Source organism: Pseudophryne corroboree, chromosome 2 (genome assembly GCF_028390025.1).
Source record: "Pseudophryne corroboree isolate aPseCor3 chromosome 2, aPseCor3.hap2, whole genome shotgun sequence".
Lineage (NCBI taxonomy): Eukaryota > Metazoa > Chordata > Amphibia > Anura > Myobatrachidae > Pseudophryne > Pseudophryne corroboree.
Genome location: NC_086445.1, coordinates 679,779,376 through 679,796,869, shown reverse-complemented (window position 1 = coordinate 679,796,869; position 17,494 = coordinate 679,779,376). Strand labels below are relative to the sequence as shown.

At 47.9% G+C, this 17,494-nt stretch overlaps 1 protein-coding gene across 1 annotated transcript in view; it reads left to right on the top strand.

Annotated features, from left to right (window-relative positions):
* SLC41A1 (solute carrier family 41 member 1) overlaps positions 1-17,494 on the top strand; it is a 193,508-nt gene that overhangs the window by 110,932 nt on the left and 65,082 nt on the right. Inside the window, exons 5-7 of the mRNA XM_063955154.1 lie at positions 694-838; positions 6,585-6,731; positions 15,563-15,710. Of these exons, the coding sequence (XP_063811224.1) occupies positions 694-838; positions 6,585-6,731; positions 15,563-15,710 (440 nt within the window). The remainder of the gene's footprint in view (positions 1-693; positions 839-6,584; positions 6,732-15,562; positions 15,711-17,494) is intronic.

The window sequence follows — 17,494 nt, the reverse complement described above, 5'->3', positions numbered from 1 at the left end:
GGCACAGTGTCCTAACTGAGGCTTGGAGGAGGGTCATAGTGGAAGGAGCCAGTGCACACCAGGTAGTCATAAATCTTTCTAGAGTGCCCAGCCTCCTTCGGAGCCCGCTATTCCCCATGGTCCTTACGGAGTTCCCAGCATCCACTACGGACTACGAGAAATAGAATTACCGGTGAGTAAATTCTTATTTTTTGGAGCAGTAGCTGACTCATTTGGAACAGATTGGGATCGCAACCATTTTGACATGATCAGCTAATGTTCCGCAGCTGAGATTCTTGGTATCATGCTTCTTCCACTGTAGGCAGATACTATGGCCATGCTCTCGTCCAAAAACAATGGCTCCCTTTTGCCACTCAGTCACAACACATGTATGACCCATGTTTCCACCTGAAAGACAATATCTCAACAAATTCGCATTGTATCAATACCTACAGACATTCACAATGTTCATCCAATAGTTTGTGTCAGTCTACATGCATGTTCACATCCTGCGTCGTTGAACTTGTACCACTTGTCTTTCTACATTCCATTTTATTTTGTCCAGTGTGTTTATGTAGCTGGGTTTACAAAGTTACAATGTTATTTGATAATACACTGTAAACTGCAGACTTGATGCATTCAAACGATTTATAATAGCAAATGTTTTGGTTGTTTTTTTTTTTTTTGTTTTTTTTTTCTCCCTTTCCCCTTCAGGTACAGGCAACAGTTGTGGGCTTCCTGGCCTCTATTGCAGCAGTTATTTTTGGCTGGATCCCGGATGGCCATTTCATTCTGGAACATGCTGTGCTGTTATGTGCCAGCAGCGTCTCCACTGCTTTTATTGCCTCTCTGGTTCTGGGTGAGAGCACACACTTCTTCTTACACTTTGTAGTGTTAGTCATAGCATTTGAACTACTGAGCATTTAAAAATAAATAGTAAAGCCTGTCAAGAATGAAAAGCTGGTAAATCTGCTTATTGTGATCTAGCATTGGCATTTCCATATAAAAATGTATTATTATTTTTTTTTTTTGCTTTCAATGTATTTCTCTGACGTCCTAGTGGATGCTGGGGACTCCGTCAGGACCATGGGGAATAGCGGCTCCGCAGGAGACAGGGCACAAAATTTAAAAGTTTGACCACTAGGTGGTGTGTACTGGCTCCTCCCCCTATGACCCTCCTCCAAGCCTCAGTTAGGTTTTTGTGCCCGTCCGAGCAGGGTGCAATCTAGGTGGCTCTCATAAAGAGCTGCTTAGAGTAAAAGTTTTGATAGTTTTATTATTTTCAGTGAGTCCTGCTGGCAACAGGCTCACTGCAACGAGGGACCTAGGGGAGAAGAAGTGAACTCACCTGCGTGCAGGATGGATTTGCTTCTTAGGCTACTGGACACTAGCTCCAGAGGGACGATCACAGGTACAGCCTGGATGGGTCACCGGAGCCGCGCCGCCGACCCCCTTGCAGATGCCGAAGTAAGAAGAGGTCCAGAAACCGGCGGCTGAAGGCTTTTCAGTCTTCATGAGGTAGCGCACAGCACTGCAGCTGTGCGCCATTGCGCTCAGGCACACTTCACACCGGCGGTCACTGAGGGTGCAGGGCGCTGGGGGGGGCGCCCTGGGCAGCAATGTTAATACCTTTCTGGCTAAAAAGAATACATCACATATAGTCCATGAGGCTATATGGATGTATTTCACCCCTGCCAGGTCTCAGAAAAACCGGGAGAAGAGCCCGCCGGAATAGGGGGCGGGGCCTATCTCCTCAGCACACAGCGCCATTTTCCTACACAGCTCCGCTGCTAGGAAGGCTCCCAGGCTCTCCCCTGCACTGCACTACAGAAACAGGGTAAAAAAACAGAGGGGGGGCATTTTTTGGCGATATTATATATATTTAAGCAGCTATAAGGAAACAACACTTATATAAGGTTGTTCCTATATAATTATAGCGCTTTGGTGTGTGCTGGCAAACTCTCCCTCTGTCTCCCCAAAGGGCTAGTGGGGTCCTGTCTTCTATCAGAGCATTCCCTGTGTGTCTGCTGTGTGTCGGTACGTGTGTGTCGACATGTATGAGGACGATGTTGGTGTGGAGGCGGAGCAATTGCCGGTAATGGTGATGTCACCCCCTAGGGAGTCGACACCGGAATGGATGGCTTTGTTTATGGAATTACGTGATAATGTCAGCACGCTGCAAAAGTCGGTTGACGACATGAGACGACCGGCAAACCAGTTAGTACCTGTACAGGCGTCTCAAACACCGTCAGGGGCTGTAAAACGCCCTTTGCCTCAGTCGGTCGACACAGACCCAGACACGGACACTGAATCTAGTGTCGACGGTGAAGAAACGAACGTATTTTCCAGTAGGGCCACACGTTATATGATCACGGCAATGAAGGAGGCTTTGCATATCTCTGATACTGCAAGTACCACAAAAAGGGGTATTATGTGGGGTCTGAAAAAACTACCTGTAGTTTTTCCTGAATCAGAGGAATTGAATGACGTGTGTGATGAAGCGTGGGTTACCCCTGATAAAAAAACTGCTAATTTCAAAGAAGTTATTGGCGTTATACCCTTTCCCGCCAGAGGTTAGGGCGCGCTGGGAAACACCCCCTAGGGTGGACAAGGCGCTCACACGTTTATCCAAACAAGTGGCGTTACCGTCTCCTGATACGGCCGCCCTCAAGGTTCCAGCTGATAGGAGGCTGGAAAATACTCTAAAAAGTATATACACACATACTGGTGTTATACTGCGACCAGCAATCGCCTCAGCCTGGATGTGCAGTGCTGGGGTGGCTTGGTCGGATTCCCTGACTGAAAATATTGATACCCTGGATAGGGACAGTATTTTATTGACTATAGAGCAATTAAAGGATGCATTCCTTTATATGCGAGATGCACAGAGGGATATCTGCACTCTGGCATCAAGAGTAAGTGCGATGTCCATATCTGCCAGAAGAAGTCTATGGACACGACAGTGGTCAGGCGATGCGGATTCCAAACGGCATATGGAAGTATTGCCGTATAAAGGGGAGGAATTATTTGGGGTCGGTCTATCGGATTTGGTAGCCACGGCAACAGCCGGGAAGTCCACCTTTTTACCTCAAGTCCCCTCCCAGCAGAAAAAGACGCAGTCTTTTCAGCCGCAGTCCTTTCGTTCCTATAAGAACAAGCGAGCAAAAGGACATTCATATTTGCCCCGAGGCAAAGGAAAGGGTAAGAGACTGCAGCAAGCAGCCCCTTCCCAGGAGCAGAAGTCCTCCCCGGCTTCTGCAAAGGCCTCAGCATGACGCTGGGACCTTACAAGCGGACTCAGGGGCGGTGGGGGGTCGCCTCAAGAATTTCAGCGCACAGTGGGCTCACTCGCAGGTGGACCCCTGGATCCTGCAGGTAGTATCTCAGGGTTACAGGTTGGAATTCGAGAAGTCTCCCCCTCGCCGGTTCCTAAAATCTGCTTTGCCAACGTCTCCCTCAGACAGGGCGACGGTATTGGAAGCCATTCACAAGCTGTATTCTCAGCAGGTGATAATCAAGGTACCCCTTCTACAACAGGGAAAGGGGTATTACTCCACGCTATTTGTGGTACCGAAGCCGGACGGCTCGGTAAGACCTATTCTAAATCTGAAATCTCTGAACCTGTACATACAAAAATTCAAGTTCAAGATGGAGTCACTCAGAGCAGTGATAGCGAATCTGGAAGAAGGGGATTTTATGGTGTCCTTGGACATCAAGGATGCTTACCTTCATGTCCCAATTTGCCCTTCACACCAAGGGTACCTCGGGTTCGTGGTACAAAACTGTCATTATCAGTTTCAGACGCTGCCGTTTGGATTGTCCACGGCACCCAGGGTCTTTACCAAGGTAATGGCCGAAATGATGATCCTTCTTCGAAGAGAAGGTATATTAATTATCCCTTACTTGGACGATCTCCTGATAAGGGCAAGATCCAGAGAACAGCTGGAGGTCGGAGTAGCACTAACTCAAGTAGTGCTCCAACAGCACGGGTGGATTCTGAATTTTCCAAAATCCCAACTGATCCCGTCGACACGTCTGCTGTTCCTAGGGATGATTCTGGACACTGTTCAGAAAAAGGTATTTCTTCCGGAGGAGAAAGCCAGGGAGTTATCCGAACTCGTCAGGAACCTCCTAAAACCAGGGACAGTGTCTGTGCATCAATGCACAAGAGTCCTAGAAAAAAGGGTCTCTCTGCTATGGTGGTTGCAGAGTGCTCATCTGTTAGAGGGCCGCAGATTCGGCATACAGAACTGGGTCCTAGTGACCACGGATGCCAGCCTGAGAGGCTGGGGAGCGGTCACACAAGGAAGAAACTTCCAGGGCGTGTGGTCAAGCCTGGAAACGTCTCTTCACATAAATATACTGGAACTAAGAGCAATCTACAATGCTCTAAGCCTGGCAAACCCTCTGCTTCAGGGTCAGCCGGTGTTGATCCAGTCGGACAACATCACGGCAGTCGCCCACGTAAACAGACAGGCCGGCACAAGAAGCAGGAGGGCAATGGCAGAGGCTGCAAGGATTCTTCGCTGGGCGGAAAATCATGTGATAGCACTGTCAGCAGTGTTCATCCTGGGAGTGGACAACTGGGAAGCAGACTTCCTCAGCAGACACGATCTTCACCCGGGAGAGTGGGGACTTCATCCAGAAGTCTTCCACATGATTGTAGTCCATTGGGAAAGACCAATGGTGGACATGATGGCGTCCCGCCTCAACAAAAAACTGGACAGGTATTGCGCCAGGTCAAGAGACCCTCAGGCAATAGCTGTGGACGCTCTGGTAACACCATGGGTGTACCAGTCAGTGTATGCGTTTCCTCCTCTGCCTCTCATACCCAAGGTACTGAGAATTATACGGCAAAGGGGAGTAAGAACGATACTAGTGGCTCCGGACTGGCCAAGAAGGACTTGGTACCCGGAACTTCAGGAGATGCTCACGGAAGATCCGTGGCCTCTACCTCTAAGAAGGGATCTGCTTCAGCAGGGACCGTGTCTATTCCAAGACTTACCGCGGCTGCGTTTGACGGCATGGCGGTTGAACGCTGGATCCTAAGGGAAAAAGGCATTCCGGAGGAGGTCATCCCTACCCTGGTCAAAGCCAGGAAGGAGGTGACTGCACAACATTATCACCGCATTTGGAGAAAATATGTTGCATGGTGTGAGGCCAGGAAGGCCCCGACAGAGGAATTTCAACTGGGTCGATTCCTACATTTCCTGCAAACAGGATTATCTATGGGCCTCAAATTAGGATCCATTAAGGTTCAAATTTCGGCCCTGTCGATTTTCTTCCAGAAAGAATTGGCTTCAGTTCCTGAAGTCCAGACTTTTGTAAAAGGAGTACTACATATACAGCCCCCGGTTGTGCCCCCAGTGGCACCGTGGGATCTCAATGTAGTTTTGGATTTTCTCAAATCCCATTGGTTTGAGCCACTCAAATCGGTAGATTTGAAATATCTTACATGGAAAGTAACCGTGCTACTGGCCATGGCTTCAGCCAGGAGAGTGTCGGAATTGGCGGCTTTATCGTATAAAAGCCCATATCTGATTTTCCATTCGGACAGGGCAGAATTGAGGACGCGTCCTCATTTTCTGCCTAAGGTGGTATCAGCGTTTCACCTGAACCAGCCTATTGTGGTGCCTGCGGCTACTAGCGATTTGGAGGATTCCAAGTTGCTGGACGTTGTCAGAGCATTGAAAATATATATTTCAAGGACGGCTGGAGTCAGAAAAATCTGACTCGCTGTTTATACTGTATGCACCCAACAAGCTGGGTGCTTCTGCTTCTAAGCAGACGATTGCTCGTTGGATTTGTAGCACAATTCAACTGGCACATTCTGTGGCAGGCCTGCCACAGCCTAAATCTGTCAATGCCCACTCCACAAGGAAGGTGGGCTCATCTTGGGCGGCTGCCCGAGGGGTCTCGGCATTACAACTCTGCCGAGCAGCTACGTGGTCAGGGGAGAACACGTTTGTAAAATTCTACAAATTTGATACCCTGGCTAAGGAGGACCTGGAGTTCTCTCATTCGGTGCTGCAGAGTCATCCGCACTCTCCCGCCCGTTTGGGAGCTTTGGTATAATCCCCATGGTCCTGACGGAGTCCCCAGCATCAACTAGGACGTCAGAGAAAATAAGAATTTACTCACCGGTAATTCTATTTCTCGTAGTCCGTAGTGGATGCTGGGCGCCCATCCCAAGTGCGGATTGTCTGCAATACTTGTACATAGTTATTGTTACAAAAAAATCGGGTTGTTTATTGTTGTGAGCCATCTTTTCAGAGGCTCCTACGTTATCATACTGTTAACTGGGTTCAGATCACAAGTTGTACAGTGTGATTGGTGTGGCTGGTATGAGTCTTACCCGGGATTCAAAATCCTTCCTTATTGTGTACGCTCGTCCGGGCACAGTATCCTAACTGAGGCTTGGAGGAGGGTCATAGGGGGAGGAGCCAGTACACACCACCTAGTGGTCAAACTTTTAAATTTTGTGCCCTGTCTCCTGCGGAGCCGCTATTCCCCATGGTCCTGACGGAGTCCCCAGCATCCACTACGGACTACGAGAAATAGAATTACCGGTGAGTAAATTCTTATTTTTTTTTCTTTTTTGGCAGGTCTTGTGATGATTGGGGTTATTATTGGTTCTAAGAAACTTGGCATTAACCCAGATAATGTGGCGACTCCTATTGCTGCTAGCCTTGGAGACTTGGTTACTTTGGCATTGCTATCTGGCATTAGCTGGGGACTGTACAAGGAGATGAGTAAGTAGTCAAATCGCTTGAAGTGTTTTTGAGTGTTATAGAGCTAGAAGCTTACAAATGTAAAATTGTCTACTGCCTACACCTTCTTTATTCTGTTTGCAATGGCCCTTTATTTATTATCTGGAGGTCTGGCTAGGATTGCCATGTACTGCTTTCAGCAGCAAGACTGCTGAGGAGTCAGTCCGTGCAATGCTTGGTTTGTCTACTATGTGTTTCAGACATAACACACTAGTGTATTTGAGAGGCCATAAAGTGAATCCACTACCATGATCACTGCTGGGTTATTGGGAGGTGGGGGGGAAATGGGTGGGGTCATGTAATATTAGAACCACTTTAACAATGGCATTAACAGTGGCTTGTCCCTTGGAAGTAACCCAGAGTGTTCTTTTTACAGCCTGTTTCTGCTTCTTGGTATATAAATACAGGAATAACCGAATCTGATCAGGACACTGTAGGACATTCCGTCATGGAAATGTGCCTGCGGGAGACTGTCACCCTGGGCTTACTTTCCTGTTTTATACAGGAGTTTTTTTTATTATTTATGTCAACTTTGCATTGAGGACAGGCAGATGGCACTGCCCCTATCTGGCTGCACCAAGGGTGCCACCAGGAAGGTCCAACTGCTGCTTCATGGGCTGGTGCCTCGGTCCCCAGCCACATGGACTTGTTTTACCAGCATCCTTGCCCCCCCCCCCCCCCCAATTTTGGTCTGTAGCACGGAGAGTCAGTAGCCACAGCGAGAGTTTAGTTCCCCTGTATAAAGGCACTACTAAGCGCTGTTGCAAGTTCCCCTGTAGCTGAAGGGGGGGGGTGGAGCTACAAGACCAGATGTCCTAGCCAGCGGCCTCTGGTTTGTGACCACCGAACTTTGGTGTTCTGCACACAGGTGCCATTTCGGAGAAGATGGTATAATCACTGCTAAGTAGACGGCTACTCCTGCGCTTTTCCCAACTAGCACAGCAACTTCTTTCCACATAGGGGCTGTGAGTTAAGTGGGCTGCTGGTTTTTCAAGGTAATATTATTGGGGACAGGTGTGACAATCCTCCTCCTCAAAAGTGAAAAGTGTGTGCTTGCACTGCTTCAGTCATCACAGAAAGAGCTGCTGCCTCTAAAGCTTCTCAGAAGCTATTTTCTTTCAAAAGGTGTAATAAGTTTACCCATTTGCATCAGTGTGCATTGCTCTGGGATGCTTTTTGCTCAGATGCTTTGGCTCCCCCAGAAGTCCATCAGGTCCTGGAATCTACACCACCTTGGAGCTTGTCCCTAGCGGGTGTTATTTCAAATCTGTTCGCGGAGTTGTCTCTCTCGCAAGGAGAGGGAGGGTGCCCTGAATCCTCGGACCCAGTTCTAGGTCGTTGCGGCCTGGCAGACTTCCAAACCTATTAAACCCATTTAGTAGATGTATTAGTCAATGTTGCAGGTGGCTACAGCACTCCCTCCATCAAAGAAGTTCTTTGTGTCTACAATTTTACAATTGGATGAATCGGAGAATGATAGAGGTTCCAGACTGGAGGAGGGAGAATTGGTACAGGCCTCTGAATAGTTGCTCACTGAGGAGGAACTGCAGGAAGGGTGTTTTCAGGGACTAGAGGCAGTCATCTTCGCGATTATCCTGTTACGGTTTGTTTTTTACAGGAGCTGGAAGACCAACGGACTGTCGCAATCCGGACAACAAGTTCCAGATTTCCAGACGAATATGGTCCATTCAGAAGTTTCCAGCGGATTCCGCGATTAAATGGGGAAACTCCTCCGCTGGTGAACTCCTCAGTTTCACAGCTTTCCAAAAAAACACTCCCGGGCTCACTTCCTACAAAGTAATTTCTAATTTATGGTCTGCCCAGCTGTGTTTGGCTCTTGGGTCAACAAAGTCGTGGAATGATGGGTGGAGGAGTTAGTTGAAGGGCTGCACTCTGGCCATCCTCTGTCAGTACTTCTTATCCTAGCTGATCATATATGGGAATCTGCCATATGTTTAGGAGAAGCATCCAGAGATGTGGGTTTTGTTTATCGGATCTCTGCTTCAGGTATTGCTGCTCTCTGGCTTCGATATTGGCAGGTGGATGCAAAGTCCGAACAAGTTGTGGAGTTGTTGCCTTATTCTGGGGATATCCTATTTGGGCCAGAACTCGACAAAAGTATATCGCAGGCTACTGGTGGTAAGGCCACTTTTTTGCCTTCCGCTTCCCCTGCTCCTCAAAACCTATTCAGGGCCACCTTTTTGCTTCTTTCATGTCACCTCCAAGTTTCAAGGTTGAGCCAGAGGTGCTACTTCTGCCTCCCAGAGGACACTGGGAACGGGGATCTGCTACCGCTTACTCCTGTTGTCAGGACCCTAAGAATGCTGACAAGCCTGTGGCATGACTGACTTCTATCCCACCTGAAGCCCCCATGGTGGGAGCTGCTCTTTTTAGGTTTCATGGACATCTGGTTGCAGACCTGCCCGGACATGTGGATTTAGAATCTGGTATCCCAGGGATACAAGAGTTCTCGCAACCCCCTCACCATTTTTTCACATTCTGCGATCTGAGACTTCAATTAACTGTTTCGGGACCTCCCATTTGGACTCTCCTTGGCCTCAAGGGTGTTTACAAAGACCATGACCGTCATGGCAGCTGGTCTTTGTCTCCAGCGGTTATCCATCATCCCTTATCTGGACGATCTCCAGAGAAGCTCCTGCAGGACATCTCGCTGACCTACCACTTTCTTCTAGCATGGATGGATCATCAGTTTTGCAGTCACAGCTCATGCCATTGCAACTCCTGCTCTTTCTGGGAATGGTTCTGGACACGTCTCCCAGCAGACAAAGCCAGGTCAATTCAGGAGATGGTCCCCTTGGTTCTTAATCAATGTCAGGTGTCAGTGCACCTCTGTATTCTGCTCCTAGGGAAGATGGAAGCCTCCTTCGAGGCTTTGGAATTTGGGCAGTTTTATTCCTCTCCCCCAGGACTCATGTCTCTCATTTGGTGGCTTCAGTCCAGTCACCTGTTGGAGGGTTGATACTTATGTCTGGGATTGGGTCTTTCAGACTACAGACACCAGTTGGGAGGGCCATGGTGCTCAACAACCATTACCAGGGTCGATGGTCAAGTCAGGAGGACCGCCTTCCAATTTTAACGTCCTGGAGCTCAGAGCAGTTTACAATGCAATGTCGTGTCTCTTCCCCGCACCCCCCACCATTATGCCGTGGCATACATCAGCCATCAGGGAAGTGCTCAAAGTTGAGGAGGCATGAGGGAGGTCACTTGCACTCTCCTTTGTATGGACAGATATGCGACAACTCTGTCAGCAGTGTTCATCCCGGGGGTGTACAACCAGGAAACTGATTACCGCAGTCTGCAGGATCTGCATCCAGGGGAATGGACGCTTCATCCTTCGCGTTTTACCAGCTGACTCTACGTTGGGGATGGCCTCAGATCTGATGGCGACCAGACACAATCACCAATTTCCATAATACTGTTCCCGAAGTCTGAAACAGGCAGCAGTGGATGCTCTTGCAACTCCACGGAACATACGCATCCCTCAAGAGGGAATTGGTCACTGTCCTCCTCGTGGCTCCGGACTGGCCTCTCAAAGCATGGTATTCAGACCTGAGTCTCCTAGTAGGGGAACCGTGACCACTGCCACTCCGCGGCGATCTCCTCCAGCTGGGGCCGTTCATCATCTACCTAGACTTAGTGACTTTGTTTGACAGTGTGGCTATTGAGACTGCACTATTGAAGCGCAGCAGTTTTCCATGGAGAGTCATCCCTACCATGCTTGGGGCCCATAAACCGGTGACTTTTGCACAGTACCACCAAATTTGGAAGTCTCATGTCTCTTGGTGTGAGAGATGTAAGTTACTTACCTCTTCATCTTTCCCATTTACTACGTTTTCTGCAGGCGGGCCTGGATACAGGTCTGCGGCTGGGATCCCTCAAGGTTCAGGATTCGACGCCGTCTGTATTTTTTAATCTCAAATTGGCATTAATCCCTGAAATACAGACCAACCTTCAAGGTGTTCTCCAATTCCAACCTCCCTTCGTGGCCCTTATGTTACCTTGGGACTTATCCTTGGTTTTGTCCTTCCTCCAGTCGGTGGTGTTTGAAGGTAGGTTCAGAGGCGGTCGACCAAACCGATCAAGGGGATGGAGATGCTGGAATATGAGGAAAGGCTTGCTAGGCAATGCATGTTTTCATTGGTAAAGAGGAGATTTAAGAGGGGACATGATTAACATTTACAAATTATATAAGGGGGAAAATACACAGCTTGTGGAGGATCTGTTTTTGTTAAGATCGACATAGAGGACACGTGGACATCCGCTCAGGTTGCAGGAGAGGAGATTTCGCACACACAGACGAAAAGGTTTCTTCACAGTAAGGATAATACGTGTTTGGAATTCCCTACCTGAGAGAGTAGTAAAGGCGGACTCGGTCAATACCTTTAAGAATGGGCTAGATAAATTCCTAATGGATAAGGATAAACAGGGTTATGGTGGATGGATCACGCACTATAGTTTAAAAAGAAAAAGAATAAACACGATGGCTGTCATCCACAGCAGATCAAATTAGTCCTAAAAATAATACAGCGCAGGAGACAACAAAGAAGTTGAACTTGATGGACAAATTGTGTTGGTTTATTTTTTTTGGTGGGTTTTTTTTTTTCATTTTTCAGCCTCAGAAACTGTTACTATGTAACCATTTGAGTCTGTAGACTTGAAATACCTGACTTGGAAGACTGTTCTATTACTGGCCTTGGCCTTAGAGCAGAACGAGAGAGCTCTCCTGGCTATCTAGTGATCCACAAGGATAGGATGGAACTTCGCTCGGACTTTTTACCTAAGGTTGTTTTGATGTTTCACATTAATCGACCCATTGTTCCGGGGCTGGCAGGGGACTCCTGTTCACCAAAAATGTAGTTTGCGCATTTATGTGACCTGGATGGCTTGCTTGCGTAAGTTGGATATTTTGTTTTGTATGATGCAGCTAAGCATGGATGGCCGACTTCCAAGCAGACCTTGTCACGCTGGATTCATTTGACTGTCAGGCCTATTTCCAAGCAGACCTTGTCACGCTGGATTCATTTGACTGTCAGGCCTATTTGGCACCCACTGGAATTTGTGTCCGCTCACTTGACTCATTCTGTGGGCCCTCCTGGGCAGCTGCTGGGGGCTTCCATATCTCAACTCTTGGTCTGGCTCTTACACCTTTATCGGATTTTACAGGTTTGATACATTTTGCGGCCCATGCTTCACAGTTTGGCCGTGTGGCATTACAGGGGTCTCTGCGCTCTCCCTCCCGTGGGGTAGCTTTGGTACATCCCCACTGTAATGAATACTCCAGTATCCCTTTATGAGATGAAGGCGAAAACAGGAATTTGGTACTTGCCAATGATTCCATAGGTGGCACTGGATGCCAACCATGCGCTGCTCTTTCCTGTTCTATTATGGTGTCTGTTCTGGTTCTGTTCTGTCTTCTCCTGCTCCCTTCCTCTCTGGAGACTTCCTGGTCTTTGTTTCCTCTCATGCACAGTTTCTATGATTGAAGTCTGGGAGGAGCCTGTCACACTGCAATGCAAGAAGTAGTTCAGATTCCCACCTGGGCAGTACACTATATTCCGGCCATCTCCACAATCGTCATCCTGGGGGTCCTCAACTGGGAAGCAGACTTCCTCAGTCGCCAGGATTTGCACACGGGAGAGTGGTCTCTACACCCAGATGTCTATCAGCTCTGGTGTACTAATGGGGTCTTCCGGACGTCGACCTCATGGCCACCAGACACAACTACAAGGTACCCGTGTACGGGTCCAGGATGAGGGATCCAGAAGCAACCTTCAATTAACAGTCCCGTGACTTTCTTACAGCGTGCATCTCCTTTCCAGAGTGCTACACAAATTTAAAGAGGCTGCATGATTGCCCTAGTGGCACTGGCGTGGCCCAGATACCATTGGTTCACTGATCCCCAGTGCCTCTCCATAGACATGCCGTTCCCACTTCCTCTTCGACCAGACCTCTTGTCACAAGGTCCCGGTCTACACTGGGACTTAGCTCTCACTTGTCTTTGGCGGCATGGCTCTGGAGTCATCCATCCTAAGGGATAAAGGTTTTTCCAGTTAGTATGAATAACCGATGCTTAGTGCTTGGAATCGGACACCAGCTTGCATATATTACCGCATATTGCACTCTTTCAATGGTGTGCCCATTGACCCTATGATCCTCTGATGTTTTAGATTTCTCAACTCATGGCATTTCTGCAGGCTGACATGGACATGGGCCGCTGCCTTGCTTCTCTTTTAAGGTTCATGTCTCTGCTGTGTTTGCCTGGTTCCAGGAAAGACTTGCTCCCTTGCCAGATGTATGTACCTTCCTTCAGGAGGTACTCCAGATTCAGCCTCCCTTTGTTCCTCCAGTAGCTCCTTGGGATGTTTCCTTGGTTCTTCGGGCCTTACAACAGCCTCCCTTTGAATTCTTTTGGCTGCACAGACTTTCTTCTTCGTGGCCATTGCCTCAACCCACAGAGTCTCTGACTTGGGGGCACTCTCCTGCCTCCTCCCCCCCCCCTCCCCCCCCCCCTCCCCCTCACCCCCTTATGATAGGGCTGTCCTCCGGACCAAGCAGGGATACCTTCCCAAGGTAGTATCAAGGTTCCATATCAACAAGGATATTTTGGTACTGGCCTTCCATACACCTCGACTTTCACCTGAGGAAGCTTCATTGGATGTGGTTCGTGTTCTAAGGATCTGCGTGGCCCGTACTGATGCTATTAGCAAAACTGATTGATTCCTTGTTCATTCTCTATGGATTCCACAAGCGTGGCTGGCCGGCACATAAACAAACTTTGGCTCACTGGCTCCACTTAACCATTTTATGCAAGCTGATCTTCCAGTACCGATTTTACAGTCTCTGCTCACTCTACTCTCTCTGTGGGACCCTCATGGGCAGCCCGCCGTGGCGTGTCTACTTAACAACTATGCTAGGCTGCTATATGGTCTTCTACCCACGCTTCTTAAGTTCTATACCTTTTGATACGTTTGCCTCTCAGGGTGCAACCTTTGGCCACAGTGTACTCCTTTCAGCTTAGTTTCCTCCCTATTACAACTGCTTTGAGACTTCCCAAGGTAACCTTGTGGAGACTATGGACCCTGAAGAAAAAAATGAGTTATGGTGAAACTATCCTTTGTTAACTAACTTTTTTTTTTTTTTTTTCCTTTTCTTGTCGTCGTCCTCCGTCCCTTCCCTCCTTCTTGGTCACCAGTTCCCGTCTCCTGATTTGTGAGTGTGTTCTGTGTGTACCACCCTTCATTCTCTCATCTCCTGCTTTGGGCTTGTTAACTAATACCCCTTTCGCACCGCAGCTATAACCCGGTAAATTGCCGTTTTTTAAGCCTTCCAAAACGGTTCTAGCTGCGGTCTGACAGGGCCACTTTGAATTTACTGGTTAGAGATTACTGGTATTTTAAAACTGTTAAAAAGCAGGGTCCTACACTGTTCAGACCCGTTTCATTGTGCAATGTGTGAGGCTCTGAAACGGTATTTCCAAACCACAGAAGGTGATAGGCTGTCTCCATGCGTGATGTCACCAGGCAGAAGCAGGAAATAAACTGGAGGAAACGCATGAGAGTGAAGAAGCATTATACAGAATACAGTTTAAAATGGCAAATTGGAGTGATGAGGAGGTTAGGGAGCTGCTTAGGATGAGGGGATGAAGAAATTGCTAGACAAATCACTGGGACAGTGAAGAATGCAGTAATCTACAAAAACATGGTAAAGATGCTTAAAGCTGCTGGGTTCCATCGTACGACTAGCCAAATTATTAATAATTAATTAATAAGTGTTAATAATGTGCGGGCCAGAAAAGTCCATTTGAAATGACAACCACTGTTTTCTATGAGAGAAACGGGTTCAGTGTGAAAGGTACCAAAACGGCAATGAAACGGTAATATACCAGTTACAACATGCGATGTGAAGGGGGTTTAACTGCTCAGACCCGTTTTAAGAACCGTTTTAAGAACCGTTTTAAGAACCGTTTTAAGAACCGTTTTAAGAACCGTTTCAAGAACCGTTTCAAGAACCGTTTCAAAAGCAGGGTTTGTGATGTGAAAGCAGCATAAAACTGAAGAGCCTGACCTGTGGGTGGGGTATGAGGGTGGAGCGATCCAGTGCATCCTGGCAGCACTGCTGTTTGGTGCCAGTTCTGGTCTCCACCAGCATACCCCAAGGTAACTCTGTGAATCCTGTGAGAGGGAGAGATTTAGGCAGGTGTGGAAAAAATACTGCAAAGTAAGACTGCTTTCAATTCTAAAAGTTAATAGTTTGCATTTTGATAATTGATAAATATTGAATGAACAGAATATTTTGCGATCTAAAGCAAATCACCCCCCTTTTACCTTCAAAACGGCATCAGTCCACCTAAGTACACTTGCACACAGTTTTGAAGGAACTCCTGCAGGAAGATTGTTCCAAACATCTTGGCAAACTAACCACAGATCTACTGTGAATGTAGGCTTGCTCAAAACCTTCAGCCTCTTCATGTAATCCCAGACACTCTGTTGAGATCAGGGCTCTGTGGGAGCCATATCATCACTTCCAGGACCCCTTGTTCTGTTTCCTTCCCCCTGAAGATAGTTCTTAATGACATTGGCTGTATGTTTGGGGTGGTTGTCCTGCTGCAGAATACATTTGGGGCCAATCAGACTCCTCTGATGGTATTGCAAGATGGCTAAGTACCCATTTATCATGATAGAGATAGCTTGTAGATACATGAAAAGCTATTGTAAGTATCAATGTTGCATATGGAGGGAGTTGCTCTATATATAACGCTTATTTATTCCCCCTCTTCTTAAACCCTGCTGCAGAAACAAATGTGTTTGTGAACCCAATTGTCTGTGTGCTGTTCATATCTCTGCTGCCAGTGTGGTTTATAATTGCACGGAAAAACCCAACTTCAAGAGAGGTGCTGGCATCTGGGTGGGAGCCGGTTATTATTGCTATGGCTATTAGCAGGTGAGTATGGAAGGTAAACCTGGGGCTGTTTCTTCATATACACTGCTGATGTACTTTGATGCTATTGGCATATATTACTTTGACTTCAGTTTGGGTTATTTCTCATACGTCCTAGGGGATGCTGGGGATGACATCAATACCATGGGGTATAGTCCGGGTCCGCAGGAGACATGGGCACTCTAAAGACTTTTTCATTGGGTGTGAACTGGCTCCTCCCTCTATGCCCCTCCTCCAGACCTCAGTTTTAGAAATGTGCCCAGGTCGACTGGATGCACTCTGAGGAGCTCTACTGAGTTTCTCTGAAAATACTTATGTTAGGTTTTTTATTTTCAGGGAGATCTGCTGGCATCAGACTCCCTGCTTCATGGGACTGAGGGAGCAGAAGCAGAACCAACTTACTCAGAGTTTCATGGCTCTGCTTCTGGCTGACAGGACACCATTAGCTCCTGAAGGGAACTGAACGCTAGCCGTGTCTAGATACTCACTCCCACAGCACGCCTTCACCCCCCTCGCAGAGCCAGAAGTCAGAAGACAGGTGAGTATGAGAAGAATGATCTTCAATCAAGTAAGTGACGGCTGAGGTGCGGCGCGGCTGGCGGGAGCGCAGCGCGCCATTGCTGCCCACGCACACAGGCACTGCGGGGGGGGGGGGTGCCCTGGGCAGCAAGAAAAATACCTCAAACTGGCTAAAAGGGGGCATAAGATGCCACTGGCACAGCCCTACCCCCGCCAGTATAAATAATAAGTCCTATTCTGAGTGTAAGGACGTGCCATTGTGGGGGCGGAGCAACTTCCTCAGACAGCCAGCACACTACTCGGCGCCATTTTCTCTCTCTCCTCAGGCTACAGAAAACACGCTGGTTCTCTCCTCCACTTCTGACAAGTACAGGGTGCTATAAAGGGGTGGCACAAAGCGATTGTGGTGCATTTGATAGTGTATGTTACTATTTAAAAGCGCTTTTGGGCTGTGGACATACTGTGTTCACAGGCAATACTGGCGCTGGGTTTGTGAACTGGCTGCTCCTATCCTGTGTCCCTCTGACAGATTTTACTGTGGGTCTGTCCCCAAAATAAGTCCCAGTGTGTCTGAGTGTGCTGTACACGTGTGAGGCATGTCTGAGGCAGGGAGTTCCTCCCCGGAGGAAGCCATTTTAGGGACACAGAGTTGTAATGTGGTGGCGCTATCTGCACACCAAGAGCCTGCATGGGTGAAAGAGCTACGTGACGGTATGCATCTGATTAACCGTAGATTGGATAAGTCTGAATCTAAGGCTGCATGCTGTAGAAAATCTGTGTAAGATGTGATTTTTCAGGATGCTGTTATTCCTTATGCGGGCGGCCCCTCTGGGTCACATAAGAGACCATTTGCAAATGTTGTAAACACTGATACCGACACGGATTCTGATTCTTGTGTCAACGATAGTGAATCCAGAGAGATCATAATTTGGCAAAAATTATACAATATATGATTGTGGCTATAAGGGACGTGTTGGAGGTTACAGAAAGCACTCCTGTACCTCAGGAGAAAGCTTATTTATGTAAGGAAAAGAAATCCAAAGTCACGTTCCCTCCTTCACACGAACTAAATGCTCTGTTTGAAGGGATGTGGGTGAATCCTGTCCCGGTTGAAGAAAGGAAAAATTGGGAGTCACCCACTGTGTTAGACAGTGCACTTTCCAGGTTGACAAAAGGTAATTCTCCCTGCTCCTGGCACGGCTTCTCTTAAAGAGCCGGCAGACCGCAAAATGGAAACGACATTGAAATCCATTTATGTTACCAATGGT